The sequence below is a fragment of the Lissotriton helveticus genome, chromosome 1_1 (genome assembly GCF_964261635.1).
Source record: "Lissotriton helveticus chromosome 1_1, aLisHel1.1, whole genome shotgun sequence".
In the NCBI taxonomy this organism is placed as follows: domain Eukaryota; kingdom Metazoa; phylum Chordata; class Amphibia; order Caudata; family Salamandridae; genus Lissotriton; species Lissotriton helveticus.
In genome coordinates this window covers 1744471063-1744493528 of record NC_136057.1, presented here as the reverse complement: position 1 = coordinate 1744493528, position 22466 = coordinate 1744471063, and the positions used below count along the sequence as shown (strand labels likewise).

At 42.6% G+C, this 22466-nt stretch overlaps 1 protein-coding gene across 1 annotated transcript in view; it reads left to right on the top strand.

Moving 5' to 3' along the window:
* The window catches only part of LOC144765217 (butyrophilin subfamily 1 member A1-like), an 84253-nt gene extending 62538 nt beyond the window's left edge, over positions 1-21715 (top strand). The window contains exons 10-14 of the mRNA XM_078650318.1: positions 4140-4163; positions 5292-5312; positions 14996-15016; positions 16090-16110; positions 21121-21715. Of these exons, the coding sequence (XP_078506444.1) occupies positions 4140-4163; positions 5292-5312; positions 14996-15016; positions 16090-16110; positions 21121-21578 (545 nt within the window). The 3' untranslated portion in view covers positions 21579-21715. The remainder of the gene's footprint in view (positions 1-4139; positions 4164-5291; positions 5313-14995; positions 15017-16089; positions 16111-21120) is intronic.
* Positions 21716-22466: the final 751 nt, after the last annotated feature.

Below are 22466 nucleotides of genomic sequence, written 5' to 3'. Positions count from 1 at the left end.
TTCCAATGTGTGTTAGCCTAGACAGGACCTTTCAAGGCAAGTAATGTTTCAATCTAGAAACTGATCGTGTTTGCGCTTAGAGTGGCCGTGCCATTGTTTCTATAGCGGAAGACTGCTACTAGCTAGACCACTCATCGTCTGAAAAACACTCATTCATTGATGTGCTACAATTGCTGTGTGTTTGGTCAGGCATCTTGGCGAGACTCCATAATTTATCTATGAATGCATCCAATGTGTTTAGAGGACCACTCTGTGAAGCAGATTTGAAGCAGAATGCACTGCATTATGATTTTGTGGGCTGGTGTAGGACAGTTGGATTACATTTCGGCCAATCTGAGTAGCCAAGATGCTGAGCCATGAGACAACTGCGTGACCATTCAGTAATCTGGATCAGCAGAAGTGGTCAAAATGTCCAGTTTGTCAATTTCTCACTTGGAAGAATGTTACAAGAAGCTTCATACTTTTCTTGCATAGTATTTCACTCAGAGGTATATCACCAGGGAGTTTATTTTAGGAAATTTACACCAGGGAGTGCCATTGCTTTCTCCTCTATTACTGCTACTGCTGTGCATAACCGTGCCACTGGAGGAGCAACTACATCTGAGTACCCAGTAGTTTCTTTTAAAAGAAGCTCGAACTTTGGAATTTATATTTTTGCTGATCTAATTGCATTACAACTGGAAAGGGACCTGACTTAAAGTTGACTGGTAGCACAGTCTGGAGCGTGTGCTTATTCCTTCTCTTGAAGGTTCTCCTCCAGGGAAGCTTGCCATCATAACCCTAGGTCAGAAGTTAGTTTGCTGTCCGTTTCTCTACCAAAGCAGAATCTCCCATGGAGGAGTTGCCGGTTCTTTGGTAACCGAAGGAAGGCCCATTACTACCAATCTGTGTTGGGGTAAGAGATTACGAATTATGTACCTCTGTCACTATAGACTATTTAATTTCACAGAAGAGATAGGAACTACGAGTATGTTCATCAGAAATTATTTTCAACATGCTGTAAACAGCAGCATAGTGTGCCATCAGCCTCCTCTTTGTGCCACCGTAACTGATCCTGTAGAGGACCCTATTGACCCACATGTGATTCTTCAACATTTGTAGATCTGGTAAAATGATTATTCTTCTGATTGCAAACTGTGTCCTAGATCCTGAGTTGTCATGTTTAACTTCAATCACTGCCTCAATGCATTGTCGCTTGCTGTCCTGAAAGTGCATCTTAAAAACACATATTTAGCCTAATTCAGCCAAGAGTGTTCAAAGCTGGTTTATTATTTTACCTAGGTCTGTTAATCTGCAAACTGTTCTTGCCCCCATTTCATTTTCTGTAATGTTTTTATTGAGTGTAAATTCTGTATTTCAGCAATATTGTTTTGCTGGTTGGGAATTAGCATTTATTGCAAACATTTCGATATGTTTAATGGTACAGGAATCTTCACAAGAAAATGCTCTGCCCAGTCAGATGGGTACAAAGGACATATTTAAAAGTGCATTACATATGACCTTTTTTGTTTTTGCTTTGTGTGCTGATTCCGCGTGTCAGGGACTTGCCAGCACATGATGCCTTCTAAGCATGTTGCTGAGCAGACTGGAAACTGGGGTTCAAAATTCTACATCTCAAAGCTGAGGTTAGTTCGAATTTACAAGGGGTTCAACAATTTTAGTTTGAGCCATAGTAGTTCGAAGTACCTATATTTATTTTTCACAAAGGTGGTGATACCTGAAAATTCATAGTGCCCTTCCTGAAACTAGTTTCCAGGCCAGGTCAGACAGATATATAAGAAAGCCTGGTCTTACACTATGTTACTTCAAGAAGGGCATATTTTAAAAAACTATTTTGAAGTAAATTCTATAAATATAGTGAAAATATTTACTGAACCAAAAAGTGCTACTAATTCAGTAGAACTTTCGATGTATGGAATTACTGCCCTAGTTATCAAGAGTTTTATCCCATATTCTCATGAAGTGGTAGCAATCTCTGCTCTAAGGCATATTTGGAGGCAAATAATAAAATTGAACTAATGCAAAAAAGTTTCTTAGGTATTTTCGCTGAAAATAACAAGATCCTAGAAAGACCGAAGTATATAACAGCAAATCGTTCGACTACCAAACATGGATCGACAAGGGCATCTTCTTCCCCCATCAACTAGGCTCCACCTCTCACTCCATTACCTTTGCCGCACTACATTCAGCATACCAACTAGAAACAATAGAGTTCTACAACTTCCTTAAAATCAAAGTTGCTCGAAATCCAAGATTCATAAAAACATACCATTCCTACCAAATCTTATCTGAAACTTAACAACTCGGGTCAACAAGGGGCAGATTCACTACTTCTGGCGCATCTCTGCTAATCAGCAGGGATACGCCAGAAGAGTTGCGATGCATCTGCCCACTCGTGCGCCACCACTGATGCGCCTCATTGGATGGGCAGATGCGTGTCGCATCCCCCGGCGGAAAGGCGGTGCATTGCTGGAGTTGCGTCGCAGCTCCAGCAAGGCTCGGGTTGCCCCTATCCCGAACATGCTGCGTTAATCCTTACGCCTGCTTCAAGCAGGCACAGGGTTTTGACGCAGTATGGCCTTAAAAGTGACTGAGTGAAATCTTGTAGATTTCACTCAGTCACTTTTAGGAGGTGTTCCTGCACCGGAAGACCCCTTCCCTGCGCAGGAACGCCCACATGTGGCGCAGGGCTTTACAACGTGACTAATCTCTCACGTGTTACGTTGTAAATAGCCCACATCATGGCGCTGGCTTTGCGCTGCCGCTGCATCACAAATGGGACGCAACCGTGGCGCAAATCTGGCGTAAGGGGCTTGTAAATTTGCCGCCAAATATCCTACCTATACAAACTTCTATGCCTGACGGCATTACAACTAAACAAAGACCTGTCTACTTTCTGTGGAAATCACTCTTCCAATCCCATATGTCCTCAGAATGGTCCTGAATCTGGAAGTCAGTCACCTATCAAAAAATCTCCCCAGTACTTTCTAAAAACTAAATTCTGGCTCCTACACAGATCATTCTGGACCCCATCCCGTTTACACTCGCTGAAAATTCTAGATAATCCACCTGCTGGAATTGTAGGGAAGAAGTGGGTGATATGGTTCACCTTCTCCTACACTGCAAGGTCCTCTCCCTATTTTGGAATAAGGTTTTCTCATTTTTATCAGTTATTCAAATGAGACACACAAAAAAAATTGCATTTCTTATTAAAGGCTTACTCGACACTAACCTAGCCAACCCTGCAGACAGCGCTCTGTTCGACTTACTACTAACATCTGCGATCAAAATAGTCTTATCCAAGTGGAAAAATACACACAAAGTCTCCTTCAATGGCTGGATCAAATGGGTTTCTCACATTCGAGGTGCAGACAACTTTTCCCTTAGCACTCACCATGGAAACCTCCCGCCAAACCCATTTGGGTAACCCTAGATAATTACTTTGCCACCAAAAAAACTCCTTAGACACACCCATGTATAACACTCCCTCTAGGCCAGAACCGCCTGTAGACTTTTCGGTTACATCTACTGTATGCTACCCTTTTGTCTTATATCGCAACGCTCTCCCTCCCAATTTCAAGGCAGATGTCCACACTCCTTGAGTCGATACCAAATCCCGGGTCAACTTACCCATAGTATAATAGAGCTTCCGGAAACAAATATTTTGCCTTATTCTGTACTGTACTTGACTATGCATCTACCTGTCCTAATGTATGCATATTATTATTCTCAGCAGTAAGCGTGTACCTCCAAGCACTCATCATGGTCGTCTGCAGCTGTAAAGCTTAGTGCCAGTTAACCCGCTACAATGTAATGGATCTGTATAGTCAAGTCAACCCCCCCTTTTTTTTTATTTGTCTTAGTTTTACTTTGTAGGGGCCTTTTGGTCCCTGTAACCATAATTTGAGTATATGTCTTATGTTGTCCCTTAAGTATCCTTTGTTTCTTATTGTATTTATTTCATACATCACGGGTGTCATGATAAAACTCAAAAAAAAGTTTTTGAAATAAATATAATAATGGATAACACAGACGCAGGATTACTGGATATCAAATCTAAGCACTCACTGTCTCCCCACATTCTTAGAAATGCTCCGTGCCTATATCTGTCCTAACTTTTTTTTTCTTTTATTTCTTAGCAGAGGATGATGACCAAAATCAAGGTATGAAGTGCTTACCTCCGCTTCCCTGCCAAAGCGGAGCTCTCTGTGTCACATAGAGAGGACAGTCAGCCCTGCTTGTGTGGTTTTTTTTTGTCCTCTTTCTCGCTCAGTTATGTGGCAGGGGCGTAACACAGGCCCCTGTAGAGGTCAGAGGGCACCGACCTTTCACGGGCCCCACCCACCCTCCTGGGGACCCCACTCAGCCCAATGAATATCTCTGAGACATGGAGACTCAGTGGCCCCTCATCACATTCTGCAGAGGCCCCCCATCATTTTATGTTTCGCTTCTGGTCTGCAGAGATCCATGTTGAGCGGGTAATGTGCCTGCATACTCCAACCTCCACCGCGGCCCGTGCAGGTAAGAGCGGTGGGCCAGGGTGGAGGAATTTCACCAGAATACAACAAGGGAAAATTAACTATTTCTTTATTTTTCCCTCGTTGTGGTCTGTTGAAATTACCCCCACTGGGCCCCACCATCTTACCAGCACGGGCCGCAGCTGTCCAACCTCCCTTGGGTATGTGGAGATCTGTGAGAGGTGGAAGAAGGTGGGTGAGACCACTTTTCAACCACCTCGCTCAGGTCCCCGAGGGTGGCTGGGGAGCACAGGTGACTTAATAGTGGAAAATAACTTTTGTTTCCCTCTGTATAGTCATTTCAGTGAAAACCCAGATTTAGATTTGATTTTTCATGATAAAGGCTCTATGTGATACCTATACATAAGCCTCTTTGATTAATAGGAACCTAAGGATTGCAATGAAAGTGCCTTAATATAAGGTTTGTTCCAAACGCAATCTGTTGATTCTTTTTCAGCTGTACAGTTCCAGGATTCTTCTATTTGAAGGGGATGAGTTCGCCTGTTTGCTGTGTTTATTTATTGTTTACACCAAGCCATAAAACAATTCCAAAAGAAATGCATATGATCCAGGTCCCTTCTATCTTGCATTTAACCAGGCTGAGTAAGTTATCTGTAACTCTGCACCTGACTGGGGTAGATGAGGCATTTGCAAAGAATATACATGTTTATGGAGGGTAAGCTCTCACTTTCTCACCCCCGTTGGGAACAGATGTTGATTGTCGCTCAACTGTCAGTATCCTGATGCTTAATATTGTCCTTTCTTTCCTTTCAGACGATTGCAACACAGATCAAGGTATGCTTAGTAAAAACCTAGGTGTCTCCTTGTAGGAAACTGTTATGTAAAATAGTCATTAGAAATGCCATTTCTTCATCCCTAAGATTTATGTTAAAATGACACAAGTAGCTTGAAAAGTAGAAATACAAATGCCAGGGGCTACTACTGCAGCATTGATATAATTTAAAATAATATTTGCAGACTCTTCCCTACTGTATTGCTGTTATATATTCACATGTCATTGACCACCTCTTTGGGTCTGGCTACAGAAAACCTTTATAGAAATTGTCATATCGACGCACGCATAACATACTGAAAAGGTTTTTGGATCGACCGACTTGAGTCATTCGCTTGCTAATGTGAGTAACTCAGTCATTGGCTCAATGGTACGTCGATCACATTGAAGATCAGACCATGGTATTTTGTGTATGTATTGAAATTGCATTACATAGTGCATCCTATTCCTATCGAGGAGTTGAAGCAATGTGTGTGTTTGTTTTTTCCTGCATTTGTAGTTCAAATTACTGTTAGTCGTAGTAATTCACAAAATGCTCAATTGATGCACACAAAAACCACAATAAACAAAGATGGTAAAAAAAACACCTAGGCTCTTGGTTAAGTATCAGTGTCTGCATCTTTTAACGTGAAACAGATCGGCTGATCAATGATGTATACTTCGTTTAAAAAAAGTCTCCGTCCGTGTGGTCGAGTTTACCTTGATGTTTGAGAAAGTTCTTCAGATAAGAAGCATCCATTACATTCATGCTACTATGGACTAGTAGAGCAGGCAACCGGTCCCATCCTTGTGACCAGTAACGTAAACCCAAGCGGGAAACCTCCTTAACACCGCAGACATTACCACGCAATGCCTTTACCACACATTGTGTTTACAACGCAGCACTTTGACACAGTTTGATGGTCTCCTGATCCTACGGGCCTCTCCCAAACTACAGATATAATACTCATTGAAAACACATTCAGTATGCCTTAAAATTATAGAGGCTGTTAATTGGTTTCCTCACTCTGTAGCCTCAAAGAGGCAGCCCTCCGTTGACCTCTTTACCCAGACCCTGACTGGTGACTCTATGCTATAGTGTTACAGTGCACTTGATGCAGCTACAGGGATGCATACTAGCCTCCCCATGTAAGGTCGTACTAGTGACCTTGGGCAAATCAGGCCCCTTATTTTAATGAAGCTTTGGCTATCTGTTTTAAAAAAAAACTAATATTTACAGTTCCAGTTCTTAGAGTGAGCTATGGGTTGGCCCCATTGCTCATGATTGAGAGTCTTTCTTTCGCTCTCCTTTGCTTGCTTCTTATCTAACTGCTTACTTTCTTTTTTGGGGGGGTTGGGGGGGGGGGTTGTCCCTCACTGGAGCATAGTTGTTCAGTGTTCTTAGGTCTTTAATTTTTTGCAAACCTGTAGTCTGTTGCACTGTTCTGGTCAGGAAAATCATCTGTAATGGTATAAGGCAAGCTCTGACTAAAGCCTCAGTTCCCTGAAACCGCTACTCTCTTGTCACCCAGGTAGATTTTGTGTCTATGGTGCCTCTCCAGTAGTCGAAACCCTGTATAGACAGTTGGGAGATAAAAGGTGCTAAATATCAGCCTAGTACTAGTCAGCGTAATCTTCTTCGTTGTTGCATTAGTCTGTGCACGTTTGTAGTAAAATGAATCTGTTTCTGATGTATTGAACCCTGCAAAGTATGTGAATTTCTGTGCGAATGTGGCAGTACTACCCTTTGGTGGTGACGGGCAATGTTACTATTGATGGTAAGTGTTAGCAGTCCGTGGTACACTTGCTCTATGCAAAAAATTATGACCATAATGCTGGTAACAAAACATGGTATCATAATCGGTTGTATCTTCATGCAATTCCCTGTAAGAAAATGCAGCAGACTGTTCTGAATCTGAAAGCATAGTCTTTACAGTTTCAATGTCCCAATCAGTTTACGTTGTTATGACGTATGTGGTTTCAGGACCAAGTTCACAGATTGTACTGTAGAGCGTTCTGGGAAATAATGTTCATTAAAAAGCAGAAAGAGGCTAATCCAAATTAACAGGTATGCTACCCTGATTGCAAACCAAAAGTGCAACCAAGGTGACACAAAGTAAGTCTTTTTTTGAGCAAAAGATGGAATTGTAGAAGTTTCTCTTTCTTTGAAATGGGTGGCGTTTGATCAGGTTCACTTGGATCTGAGGAGAAATCATCGACGTTGATGAAGTAGCCAGACGCAGTTCGATCTATCTTTTGTAGCGCTGTAGGTTTCGTAGAACTGGCAGATGTGGTGTTTGAAGGCACATTAATGTAGACCTCATTGTTGGCTGAATTGCAACTTGCATTGTTGTTCTTGCTGTTTTTTCAATTTAAACTGGAGAGATTTGTGCTCCAAGATTTGGTACTCTTTCACTTTCTGTAGTGGAGTCTTGAAAGTTTATTAGTCTTTCCATTTAAACTTCCTGTATAGTAGCAAGAGGAGATCTGCGGCTACTCGGGACCCCACGTAGTATACTGTTGAGAATCGGCCACATGATACGGTTTGATCAGATCAATAGAGACAAATCTTTTCTCTTTTTTGCTGGCAAGAGGTACTGGTCTTGTTCCCACAACCACCAGGACGGGTACAGGTGCTCTGTAAGATGGCCCGAATTTCTCTTCTGTACACAATCTTTTACCTGACTAGGACCCCAATCTGCGGGACCCAGGCAGGTCTTGTCGAAACTGGTTTCACTACTCCAGTGGCATTGCGTTTGACTTGCACATTGCTTTGTAACACACAGAATTAATTGAGATCCTATAAAACAGCCAGTTCTTCAGTTTAAATGGTTTTGCATCTGCCACTGTACTGGCACAATCGAGATCAGGTATCCACATTCTTGTCTCAAACAGGATTTCATATGGGGTACGGCCTCCCAAGGATGTTATTGGCATATTATTGAGTGCCCTCTGGACCCTGTATAGGTGATTGACCCAACTACCACCTGCACCTAATACCCTAGCGATTAAGGATTGCATTAGGTCCGGGTTTTTCCTCTCCAGCACCTAATTTTCCTCGGGATGGTAAGGGGAGGAGTACCGAAAAAGCCACGCCCATACTTTCCATGTCTTCCTTGTAAGCCTGAGAGCTAAACAAAGGGCCATGATCGGAATGTAACATGGCAATTGCGTATGTCCAGATGAAGACTCACAAATCCTTTATAACAGTTTGAGCTTCAGCCGAACGCTGGGGCCAAACCCATAGAAAGCTAGAGCATGAATCCACTACTACCAAGATGTACTTTTAAGCCCTGTCTAAATTTAAGGGGCTGCAGTGGTCCAAATAGACACATGGGAGAGGTCTGTCTTAAATCAGTAATGGTGTTAGTGGTGGCCTGTAGATGGTGGAACCCTTCATCTGCTGGCAAATAGCACACTTCAAGACATAGTCCTTTGTTTTTTTTGTCAGCCCTGACCACCAGTAACTCTGCTTCAATAATGAGATTGTTGCAGTGACTCCTGCGTTTGCAGAGCCCAGACCCTCATGTTCAGCTAGAATTAAACCTAACCTGCGATCTTTGTTTAGTATTACTTTATACCCCACTCCTGGAATTTGAGCATGCAGTGTGTTTTGCGCATCGAACATGTAGGAGTACTTGAGTGGAAAGTCTTTTGGTAGGACGGCAGAGCTGTTCTTTGTGGCATTGATAGCTACTGGTATATCTCCGGTTATTCTTGTTTGTGAACGAGTGTTTGCAGCAACTGCAGCAGTTTGTACTGTCACCTTGGCGGCTTCATCAGCCAGTGAGTTCCCTTCAACGAGTTCCCTTGTGATTGATACATTTTAAAAACGATTGCACACTCACCGCTAAGACTGCGCTGACTTCCTGGGCCTGTGCTCGATTCTTCCCCTGCCCCGCCCCGTTCCGACACGGCAACCAGTGCCGCTTGAGCGGAGGGCGGGACAGGAAGAGCCAGTGACCCCACCCACACTCTCGCGCTGTTAGCGCTCTAGCAGATCACTTCAGGCAGGGCATTTAAGCCCTCTCGTCGCCCAAGCGCGCAGCGGTTGCGCGCAGGGGGCGCCTTAGTCGCGCCTGAGACGAGCCAGAGAGGAGCCCGTCTGTGCCCGTCCGTGACCGCACGGGGCCAGGGGCCATGAACCCTACTTCTGCTGCCTCAACCTGCAGAGTTGTGGATAGATTAAGGTATTCTCCTAGTGACTTACGCAACCTGTGGCACCCTCCCCTTAAAGGTTGCGCGCAGGATGCCGGCCCATGTCCCGGGGGCCCGTTCTCCTGCAAACATTGTCATTTTCAGTCACATCCTGGTCCCCCCTTCTCTGACACTCCAACTCCTGTGGACCTCAACCCCTTGCCCCCCAGGGGTAATAGCATACTATGTAATGTTAGATCTCTCCCGAAGCACCATTCGGAGGTTTGGGACTTAATACACTCAAACCGCCCCGACTACTGCTTCTGCACCGAGACCTGGCTTAAACCCCACCTGGTCCCTGCTATCACCTTGGGGGTCCCTTCGGGGTACAAGATTCTTAGGCTTGACCGCCCTGTTAAAACCGGCGGTGGGGTCGCGGTAATCTACAAAGATACTTTTACTGTCACTCTTCTTGACCAATGCTGTACTGACGACATTGAGATACTGGTTTTTAAAATTGGTTCCTCGCCCCTATCTTACTGGAAGGGAGCATTGGTGTACCGCCCTCCGGGTCCCTACACTGAGGCTTCGACCATCCTCCTGGAGACACTAGCCCCCCATATCAGATCAGGGACTAATTTTGTACTCCTAGGGGACTTCAATGTCCACAGCGAACTATCTGACAACGCTGAAACTCGCAACCTGTTGACCTACCTATCTGCCCTAGGCTTCAAACAGTGCAACCGGGGTCCGACTCATCAAGCCGGTCATACCCTCGATTTAATTCTATCGAACTCTCACTCCCTGACTTGTCACCCCCCATCACAGGTGGAATGGACCGACCACTTTATAATCAACTTCTCCCTCCCCACTCTCTTGGAGGAACACCCCAACCCTGTCCCCCTGCCGCTATGGCGCAGGCAGTGGCATAAGGTGTCCGCAAATTCCTTTAGAACTGCCTTTATTCCTCCTGATTTTCTCCCCTCAGACTCCCCCCAATTTGGCCTTGTCCAAATTCAATAATGCCTTGAGTACGGCGGTCAACTTGATCGCCCCCCTAAGACGCTGCAATCAGCGGTCGGACCGTAAACAAGAACTATGGTACTCAGACTTACTGCGCGCGGAGAAAAGAGCCTGCAGAAAGTTGGAGAAATCTTGGAGACTCTCGCGCAGCACTATCGATAGAGACAGGTATAGCTCAGCAATGAGACTCTATCATAAAAACATCAGAGCTGCCCGTAAGTCCCACATTATCTCCCAACTCTCTGGGGCCGGCAACGACCCCAAAATGTTGTACCAGGTGCTCTGCACATTCACCAAGCCTGTCACTTGCGACAGTGCAGAAGTGCTAACCCAAAAACTGTGCGATGACACGGCCGGTTTTTTTTCGGATAAAATTGATGCCATTTACCGAAATATCTCCCAATCAAGCACATCCGCGGATGAAAATGTCCCCTCTTCCAGTCTCCAGTCTGGAACAGCCTACGCTGCTCCAGCCTCACTATCATTCATCCCTGAGATCACCTTAGACCAGGTCAACTCCCTGATTGGGACCATTAAGTCAGGCAGCCCAGTAGACCCCGTACCTGCCCGTGTCATGCACCTCATTGGGAGTGTCCTTAGCCCCTGCATTCGGACGGTGATCAATCGCTCCCTGTCTGAGGGACTGGTCCCCCGGGTGTGGAAGGAGGCCATGGTCAAGCCTATCAGGAAGAACACCGCCATCCCCTGGTCGGACATGACCAATCTGCGGCCAATTTCCCTTCTGCCATTCATCGGCAAACTGACGGAGAAGCACGTCAATCACCATCTCTCCGCCTTCATTGAACAGACTGGCAGCCTAGACCATTCTCAGTCCGGGTTCAGGCCTAGGCATAGTACCGAGACCGCCCTCCTCTCCGTTACGGATGCCATACGCCTGTCCCTGGACAGAGGGCTGTCTGTGGTGTTGGTGCTGTTGGACTTGTCCGCAGCATTCGACACCATATCCCACGCCATTCTCCTTACCAGATTAAAGGAGACAGGCATCGATAGATCTGCCCTGGCGTGGTTCACCAGCTTTCTCTCAGAGCGCACCCAGAAGGTGAACATGGGCTCCTTTAGTTCCACCTCGGCTAATATCATCAGAGGAGTCCCGCAGGGCTCCTGTCTTAGCCCCACGTTGTTTAACGTATATGTCTCCTCTCTGGCCAACATGACAAGGTCCTTTGGGTTTATGCCTATCTCCTACGCTGACGACACGCAGCTGCTGTTTACTTTTAAGACCTTTACCCCGGAGATAAGACAAGCTTTCTCCAACGGCATGACTGCAATCGCCAGCTGGATGGCCAAGAATTTTCTACAGTGCAACGTGGGAAAGTCTGAGGTCATGTTATTCGGGGAGGCGAAAATCCTCTGGACCCCAGATTGGTGGCCTTCAAGCCTGGGACAGGCCCCGCTCCCTAAACAGGTAGTAAAAAACCTGGGGGTTCGTCTAGACCAGGACCTCACCCTTTTTCACCATGCCAGCACCACTGCAGGGTCCTGCTTCCACATTATTGGCCTCCTTCGGAAGGTGTTCCCCCTTCTACCCGACGATACTCGGAAGACCCTGGTCCAGGCCCTCGTTTTGAGCCGCCTGGACTATTGTAATGGCCTACTCTTAGCTGCCAATGAGGGAGTGCTCAATAAACTACAGGTGGTGCAGAACACCGCAGCACGGCTGGTGACCAACACCCCCCCCAGAACGCCGTCCCTCCCCCTCCTCAAAGCCCTTCACTGGCTTCCTATCCGGAAACGGGTAGAATTCAAGATCTGCTGTGTGATACACAAGAGTTTACACAATCTGGGACCCCATTACTTGGCGGATAAATTTGTTTATCACCGTCCATCCCGCATCCTCAGGTCCACCAACCAACAGTTGCTTCAGGTTCCCAGACACTATAAGACCAGACAGGGAGGCCGCGCCCTCTCCATCATGGGTCCGCGTCTATGGAACAACCTCCCCCTCTCCCTTAGAGAATGCCCGAGTCACTCAGCTTTCAGGAAACGCCTAAAGACTGTACTATTCTAGGAGGAGTTTCTTCGACCTGTTCACCTCACAGCACCGCGCGGAGATACACCTTCGGGTGTGATGCCGGCGCGTAATAAGCCCATAAATAAATAAATAAATAAACGTACATGCCAACACGCTGATGACTTAAGGTGTGAATAACTTGAGCCCGTGGCAGGTATGCGTTCAGCTTTGCCACTTTTTCCCATAGCAATTTATGTTTTATCGTACCACCCGTGGCATCTTTAAACCCATTCTGGCCCCAGTAGTGAAGATATTCATTGTCAGATTGCATATAGTAAAATTAATTGCACACGGTCAGTGTGCCGAATTCCCAATCCATATACTGTAGTGCTAGTATCAGGGCTTTTAGTTCTGCCAGCTGCCCTGTACAATCTCCCAGAGATTGAGTAGTCGTATTGCTGGGATGGAACTTACCATCCCGCATACGACCTTTCACTATAACACACGCAGGTCTCTATTGCTGTTTACTTCCAATGGATGGTTGAGCAGAACCATCCGTGTAAATTATGTATTCATACTGATCTAGAGGCAAGATTTCATTCGGGAGAGGGGATTCATGTTCGTACTGCAGAAATGCTTGTGTTCTCAGTGTAGGATCATATCTATATTCTACACTAGCTTTATATAAGCCTTAAACAGGGAATCTACACAAAAGTCATATAATAATCATTGGGCTTCATTTTTAAAGTAGCGTGACAATCTCTTTCCTGTCCTAAATCCTTCAGAAAACATTTGGCAGCTTTGGCAGAATGTCTTTGACATAGGTTGGCCAATTTCTACTTTGAGGTTGCAGTGGGTTGGTGCAGGAGCGTTTTTGTTTCCCTTCTGGTTCACTTTCAGAGATTGACAGTTGGGTGTCAATGCTTTTAAAGGGTTTCAAAGGTTTAGGCTAAAGTTCAAGGACCTAGAATAAGGAATTTGTTTCCGATCAGGCATTTTCCTTTGATATTTAAGGCTTTACAGAAAGATCAATTTGAGCCTTTAGAGGGTGTTCCTCTTAAATCGTTTAACTCTAAACACTGTGTTTTTGGTGGATATTCTCACACCAGAAACTATTGGAGTTAACTACCTTAGTATGTAATCCATCTTATCTCAGTACTCTTGAGGACCATTTTGGTTTAAAGTTATTTCTTCAGTTTGTTCCAAAAGTGAATTTCACAGATCACAAGAAAGAAGTCTTCCTGTCTTGGTTTCAGATTCTGAATTTAATCAAGTTGGTCTACTTGATGTGGTCAGATCTGCTATTATTTGGCTACATCAGCTCATTTAAGGAAATTTGATTTTATTTGTTTGTAAATTATGGCCAGGAAGATTTTGAAAAGAAATAATCCATCTCTACTTTACATTGCTGGATCAAGGAAGTAGTTTTAATTTCCTATTTAAGTGGTGGCTAGAAGTTACCAGTGTCTATTCAAACTCATTCTGGATGAGGGATGACAGCCTCATGGGCAGAGTGTGTGGGTTGGGGGTGTTTCTGTCCAAGTTATTTGTACAGCTACCTGGGCATCACAATCTACCTTTGAACAAAACAGTTTGAATTTGTCACAATGTTCAGAATTCCATTTTAGCACAAAATTATTGGTATGAAAGATTGTACCATAGGCAGTAGGGTGTGAGAGATTCATATATTTTAAATTAAACATCTGGGAAACATGAGTTTTTGCATGAGCTGCTCTGTGTAGAACGTTATTGCTTTCCTGCAGTTGTAAGAAATGGAACAAGGAATGTGGATGAGGAAGGTAATGTCAAAATTATTTACCTGTGATCTTAATTTCACCAGTTCCGCATTCCTCCTCCCATTATTTATGCTATTTTGGGGTGAGAAATGATTTGTGTGCTGGAACAGGATGTATTAGTAGCATTATTTCCCTTCAGTGGTTAAAAGGGTAGTGCCTAAAGGGGATAAAGGTACTTGGGAGAACTGCCTTAAACCAGAGGGTGGGCTCACCACCGCAATTGTAAGTGATGTTGCATTCTAGTAATGAACAACCAGCAACTGATCTAGACATATTTCTCACATTTGCATATATGGTTTATGCCATGACATTTTGGCATGTTTATTTGCTTTAAAAACAGATGTTTAACCAAAACTAGGATGCACGGAATTAAATTGGGACAGTTTGATAAAATCATATTGAAGAGACATTGATTATTAGGAGAATTGTTTCAATCTGTAAATCTAAAATATGCAAGGTGTGAGAAAGTAAACATGCCATGCTCCTTCAACTGTGGTATTAAATAGCAAATTTAACTTCGCACCCTAGTAATAAATGTGTGAATGTGTGTTTGTTTATTGGTACAGGTGCACTAAACAACATGTATTATAATTTGACATTTACTTTCACTGCAATGGCATGAATATAGTTGTAGTGGGTGTTGCCACTGGATTGTAGTTGATTTACTGCTACTAAATGCACTAGGTTGCAATAACCAGAACATGGTAATTTACTGTAAAAATAAGCAATATCTGTTAAACCTAGATTAAATTAAACTATCTTTTTGTTTCATTTCCAGATACTTCCTTCACAGTTGTAGGTAAGGATTTAGTAGCAACTATGTGAGAACACTGATGTAGAACTCTTACATCACTCTGGCTTCCATCGGGCTGAATTGTTTCTTGTAGAAGGAGGAATGAGGTATTCTGTTGTGTTCATAATTATAATGATTTAAATGAGATATGATTCCACAAAAACAGATTTATTCGTTGATTTATTTTGCTACCAGTGAATTATTTACTAGAGCTTAACAATAAGCAAAAGGACTCGGGCCTTAACTTATGGACGAAGTAAAGATTTGGCTTAATATGCTTAGTTTCTCAAGGCGAAGGTTGTGAGGAGAAATTTTAATAAGATATACATTTGATGTGAATGAAGGAAAGGAAAGGAATTAATTGGAAGAAAGGGGTTCAGTAATCATAGAATATAGAACTGAGCAGTTAATTCCAATGACTTAATACAAATAAAAAGAATAAAATGAAGTTTGGGGAGTTTCTCTTGACTCAGTTTCAGGCTCGTCACTAGAAATCATTAAACATTATTGGAATGAGGTTAGGCTATAATATGCAATGGGCCACAGCAGTGGTTGGAAATTATGCACTTGGTCTGTCTTCCAGCTCTACTGTTCCAACATTTACTATGAGAATCATGCATGAACCAATTCCCAAGGAGAGGGGTATTGATGTGATCTCTGTTTATGGATTGCTCTTCACTCGCATAGCAATGATACAATTCTTCTGTGGAGCTGCCAAAATGAGTTACTTATCAGTGAAGTTTCACCTCTGTATGACACTGGTGGTTCAATAGCTGTGCAGTAGTAGTTGAAGGGCTATTCTTTCCTGATAGGGAAGACGTCCAGTGTCGACCCAGTGTCCTAGGAGATGGGTATGCCTTTTAAATTAAGTCCAACTGGAATTTAACAATCTCTATAGGGGGTTTATGAATCTTGTATTGCTTTGAGCAATTGTAACATCTTACTGCAAGTGAAAGCGACACGGATGTGTTAAGGAGAGCGATTGGGATTCAAAAATCTTATTTTCACAATGAAATTCTTAGATTTTTCATTACAACTGCCTTCTAGTAATATATTGCATTGTCTTCATTTGTTTTCAGAAAATGTCCATCAGTATCAAGGTATGGTTGTTGTCTAAAAAAATACTTCTAGACGTTGACTCGATTAACAAAATAATCAATATTAAATCTTACAAATACAAATAACCAAGTACATAACCAATTCATTTTAATTACCAATGCAAACCAGTCTCAGTACATTATTAAACATTTTTCATCACTGTTACTTTAGTTATGATTAGTATGATTGTATTACTATTATTGTTTGTAACTTATAATAGTCATTGCTAATATTAGTAATGGTAAATGTTGCTCCTAGTATTATTACTGTTATTAGTAGCGCTATTCTTATTTGTAGTATTCTTATTGTTATTATCAACATTATCACTGTTCATCTAATAATCATTGCAACTTTCCGTGTTTCTACACTCAGTGTCCAAACATTAGCTCTCATTCTTCATTACATCTACACCTCCAATGTGGAGAGTACTGTCATAAATCCCAGAGTAGTACTCTTGAGTTAATGTATTCTTAATGTATGTTTTTGAGTTTTTCAAGACTCCATCCTTCTTATCATTGGATCAACAATATATATTTTTTCAAATACACAAAATGTCAAGAAACGTTCCTTGGTTCAGCCCAAATCAGAATCCAGAGATTTGACATTTAGGGTCAAGATACAAATGCAATGCTTGTTCCCAAAAGGCCTCATTCCATGCACACGTTGTTTCTTAATTTCTTGGCAAACTTTATTTTGTTTCGTTAGAGCTTCATCTAACAATACAGAGTATGTTTCATGAGGAGGAGATAGCCCCTGTATTTAGCAATACCATTGAGTCTGACGTCTTCTCACAGTCAAACCTCAGCCCCTAAAAGACTCTGGACAGGGAATGGTAACCTTGAAGATTTTCTTTTCAAATTTCAAAAGGGTTGTTCCATACCTTCTGACCAGTTTACCACCTGTAAACATCAGTTCATGGGCTTTCAGACATGTTCTTCATCACAATTTGTAAAACCTTGTACTTTGACACTATTGTGACTTGGCCACTGAGCATAGATTTAAGGCTAATTTGAAGTTTGGCTGACGGGTACTTTATCACAAATGTGACGGGTATCCAATCCATCTTATTACAAGTGCATTAGGGTATGCGCTTGTAATAACCCCAACTGACACTTAAAAGGATGAATATAATATGACATGCTCTCATGAAGCAATACATTTATTACACAGTGTCATGGACCATGTGCTGGCATGGAAGCAGTTTCGAATCCGAAAAATAACATTCCTAAGATGATACATTTATAACACTTAAGAAGAATTTAAAACTAAGGCTTTTAAAGCTAGTATGTCTTATTCAAACTATTTATTCAATGCTAGTGGTATGGGTGTTAACAGTCTAGAGGATCCTTTCCTCCTTTTACTGCTTACATTTCCCTTCCCCCCCCTCTATTACTATGGGTTCAATGTATGTTAATACCAATATTCCAAAAAGGATCTTTGGGAGTATAGTTGGTGGATAACCATGCTGACTAGAAACTTCCATCTCAATCCAATAATAGAATACTTCAGTCATATCTTCTGGATCTACTCCCACTACTTTTTTTCCCCTGCCATAGTGGGAATTCTCATTCTTTTAAATGTCCAGAAAGAGTGCGGTGCACATATTTGGGAATTTCTAATTTATCAGTCAGTACCTAAATAGTACTGTGGTAATAGTTGTAGTAGTGTGGGTGACTGCATTTTGCAACTGATAAGCCTATTGGTTGCAGTGAATAAATGAGGCCCTTCTTCCTTGGAGTGGGAGAATTGAATGTTTCATACAGGGAACACTCTAACATCGCTCTGTGAGTCTGCAATGAAACTAGTAGCTGGGTGTTCAAGTGGAGACCTTTTCTATGTCTGAAGATGCGAAATTCCTTCAGACAACTCCAATTCAGTTATTGTTTAACCAATTTTTTGGGGGGTTGCAAGGTCTCCGAGATCTAAGCGTGTGGGAGTACATTGGGTGACATGTTGTGAGCACCCCACTTATTTGGGGGTCACATATGGTAGATTTCCTGAAGCCCTAAAAGAAACTGTAACCTTTGTGGAGGACAGGAAAATTGACAGATGTTTCTCATGCCTCCTACTGATTTATTGCCATATGTAACAGGAGTTCTTAAAATCAGACAAACCTCTTGGAGAGTACTTTGTGTGCTGATTGTGGGGGGGGGGTCATTTGTAATCACCTGTAGAAGCACACACCAACAGTGGTATATTGTAATGAGGTATTCTTGTGCAAACTAAATGAGTATAATTAGCAGTCTTATAAGGAATACCTCTGATCAAAAATAAAATGAGTGAAAGCTAAATCCCACCACAGTGTTCTTTGCACATTTATAACCAAATAGTCTAACATCCCTAGTTCCCTTGCGAGATTATTTATTAGATTAGATTATTTGAAGAGAAGAGTCATGATAAACCTTCTGTGCACCTGCATGCTGCTCCACCATGGTCTTTTATACGTGTTCTGCCTTCAGAAGCTCATGGAGAAAATAGGGGCTTATGCATTGGGTCCTGCATTTTGCATCACAGGACTGAAAACAATACTCCTGTTAGTGCTATTACTGAACATGAAAGCTTCAGTCCTTCTACCTTTTAAATACCACCAAAATGGTACTTGCACAGGATCATCCTGTAGTCAGACTTCATCAACTGCAAACACTGAAATTATGGGAAAATTCCCTACAAGGGATTCAGTTTGACCAGAAAAACATTTCAGAACATACAACTCCTGCTACCTTGCTCAAAAACAAAGCCTACAAACTCAAATAGAGGCCTAAAATCTAGGCATTGCACTTTATTCTATCCAAGCATAGGACCGAAACTATGTTTGTATATATTAAGATGTATAATGCAAATTAACATTATCAAATGTATATAAAAGTGCAGTACTATCGCTTTAGCATGGATGGTTTTCTGTATGTCGTTTTATGTCTTGGTTTATATTTATCTTTCTTTCGGATTCCAGCCGGGGCACAAAGGTGGGAAAAGGGAAGATAATATGACAGTGGTTCGATTGGTGAAGATGACTACCGATTGGGAATATCTGTTGATATATCTCATTCTCCATTTCATATAAAGTTTTCTTTAAATCCCATGATTCTTGTTCCATAGTAATGTATGTAAATGAATGGCAAACAAAAACTGAGAAACCATATTACAGGAGACCAAGTCATGGAAAACTAATTTCAAGGAAAAATCCAAAATTACATTAAACTTGGGAGTAGTGAGGGGTTTTTGTGTTCAGTGATGGCTAACGTTTAGGAGTGGTCAGGGGTTTTTAGGTGTCAAGATTGGGTGAAGTTCAGGCACCGCAAGGGTTGAGAAATGTGTGGAGTTTAGGGCTTTTGAACGCTTTCGAGGTTCAGTGATGGGTAGAGGTTAGGGTAAGATTATATGGAGTTTAGGGTGCAGAGGGGTTTGGGGTTCAGGGGATGGGTGGAGTTTAGGAGTGATTAGGTCTTTTTTTAGGTATCAGGAATGTGTGGAGTTAAGGGGTGACAAGGAGATTTTGGGGTTCATGGATGAGTGGGGTTTAGGGGTGTTGAGAGGTTTTAGGGTTCATGGATGTGCAGAATCTTGGGCTGGTGAGGGTTTTAAGGTTGTGATGGGTAGAGGTTAGAGCGGTGAAGTGTTTATAGGGTTCAGGATTGGGTGGAGTTAGAGGGGTTTTAACCTCATGCGTGCGGCGCATTTTACCGCCGTACGCTGAGTTTTTTTTAAAATCCGCGTTACATGACGAGCTCAGCTCGTCATGAGCGTACGACAGGCGTACCTCATGACGAGGCGTACCTCATGACGAGCTGAGCTCGTCATGAGCGTCGAAGGGGTTAAGGATTCGAGGATGGGTGGAGCTTAGTTGTAAAAAGGGGTTTTTAGGGTTGGGTAGTTTATGGATGGTGAGGGGTTTTAGGAGTCATGGATGGGTGGTGTTAAAGGGCAGTGAGGGTTGCTTTTAGGGTTTGGGGATAGGTGGAGCTTGGGCGTGGGAAGGGGTTTTAAGTGGTCAGAGATGGATGGCAGTTAGGAGTAAAATGGTTTTAGGGTTCAGAAATAGGTGGAGTTTAGAGGTAGTGAGGGGTTTTATGTTTCAGGGATAGGTAGAGTGTAGGGGCAGGAATGGATGCAACTATTGTATTTACACTTTTAAAATAAGCATGCAAAAGCCAATTTCGAAGAAAAAGGCATTCTATGAGTTGGGTTCTATGAAATGGTGAATGGCATTCATTCAGAAACATTCCATTAAACAGTTTATGTGAAATAGTTTCTCAGTAATGGTTTTCCATGAAATCGATTTTCTATGAAATCGCATACAACCGTTCGAGAGAAAGAAAAACGTACAAATAAATGTTTATCACCATTAATATTAAAAAGATTGCTTGCAGGCACAAGCAGACAAGGAAGACACGAATTTCAATGTAAATGTACATATATTTCATCATTCAGTCCCCTTGGACATTGTGCGTCCAACAGCAATATGTAATAGGATTCCAATGTCCTTAGTCTATCAATCGTTCTGTTGAACCAAAAATGATTTGGTGTGATTTCTGAGGAGGTAGTCCACTCAGGCAAGATCTATTTCCAACTGTGCTATTTCCTCTGGAATGACAAGAAACTGTGTGAAGTTAGAATTATTTCATCATGGAGAGACGTGAGTACGTCTTTGGAAAATGTGGAATATTACCAGTGACCTCTCCACGCACTACCGACTGCCCAAAATGATGCTCCATAGTATGCCAATCTAGGCTTGAAGTCCTTCGAAAATCCAATGAATGAGGGAGTAGCTAATAAAGATATTAAATATATGCACTTTTCCCTAAACTCCACATAAGTCACTCCTATACTTTTTTTCAAACGCAAATGTTAAGTATTGTGCACTTAATTGTTACACATACAAAAATGCTACAAAGTTGCTACTCTCTGGCAATTCTAGTGAAAATGTTTGCTTTTTCTCATCACGTTCCAATTTCTCTGGTTTAACTCTAGTTTTATTTTTTATCTCCTTTGTACCTAATTCCTTTCCCCCTCAGAGAGTGTGACACTGGATCCAAAGACCGCGCATCCTGTTCTTTACCTGTCGGATGACTTGAAGAGCGTGAGGTTTAATAGCAGCAAGCAGGACCTTGACAACAACACAGAACGATTTGACTCTGATCCCTGCGTCCTGGGTGCCATTGGGTTCACCAGCGGGAAACACTTCTTCAAAGCAAGCGGGGATGGAGGCTTCCTTGTAGGGTATGCAGCTCTATCTGTGACCAGAAAGGGCCCACTTGTCTTGTCCACTGATGCAGGAATCTTTGCTTATCCACGGGCAATGGGAGATTCCCCTGACATAGTTGGGTCACTTTTAGATTGTGACCAGAAGCAGGTACTTTTTTACGATGAAAGCAATAATGAAGTCATCAGCAACCTGCCCATGCCTAATGGCTGCAGTGAGGAAATTAGACCCTTCGTCTTCCTTGGAGCAGGAGAATTGATTGTTTCATAACAAGGAACCCTCTTGCATCTCTTTGTGAACCTGCGATGAAACTACTAGCTGAAAAAGCTCTGCTGATCACAGCACTATTACGTTTTATGTTAATCGCTTTAGATTAATCAGAATAAAGGCACCCATTTTAAACATAAGTGTGTTCATCTTGTCAAATTTTTATTTACAAGCTCACACATCTACTTTGTGCTCTTTTATAGCACACACATGTCCAAGCATTCAGTACTATGGGTATCTGACAGAGCTATTTGTGTAAGTTTAGCTTGCACTTCAAATGCACTTTTTGCTATTGTTAAAACAATTTTGGAAGACACATGGTTCACAAAAATTGGTAATAGGTTCATAAAAGGCTTGACTCTCATACAAAGTGTTTTGTGTGAGTTAATCTATGCACCCGCAGAACATGGGGCGGGTAATGGGTGTTCCTGGATCAGAATGCCTAGAGTCTTTATGCACACCCACAAACACACACGTCTCTGAATATTAACAAACTTCCCCACCTAACCTGTTCCTCTTCATAGAAAAGGTTGGAGATTTAGTTGTCGACACATAATGTCCATGCTCTAGCATCCTATGTGTACGCTACTTGTAACTCTTTGTCCATTATCCCAAACTCCAAGAGTGTCAGACCATCTACAGTCTAGTTCTACAGAGTGTTTAGTGCTATCTTTAGCAACCGTGAACAGTTGTGGCTACTATGCTGTGAAAATAGGAGAAACCTTACCCACGCAACGGAGATGGCGACACTGGATGATCATTCCAGTGGAAAAGACGTCTCACCATTGGTGCACTCCTATGTGTGCAGGTGCGGGCTGCCCATCTGATCTACAGTCAGTCCAGCTCAGTGGCTAATAAATAATGGTGGGAATTGTCAGTGCTGTGTAACTT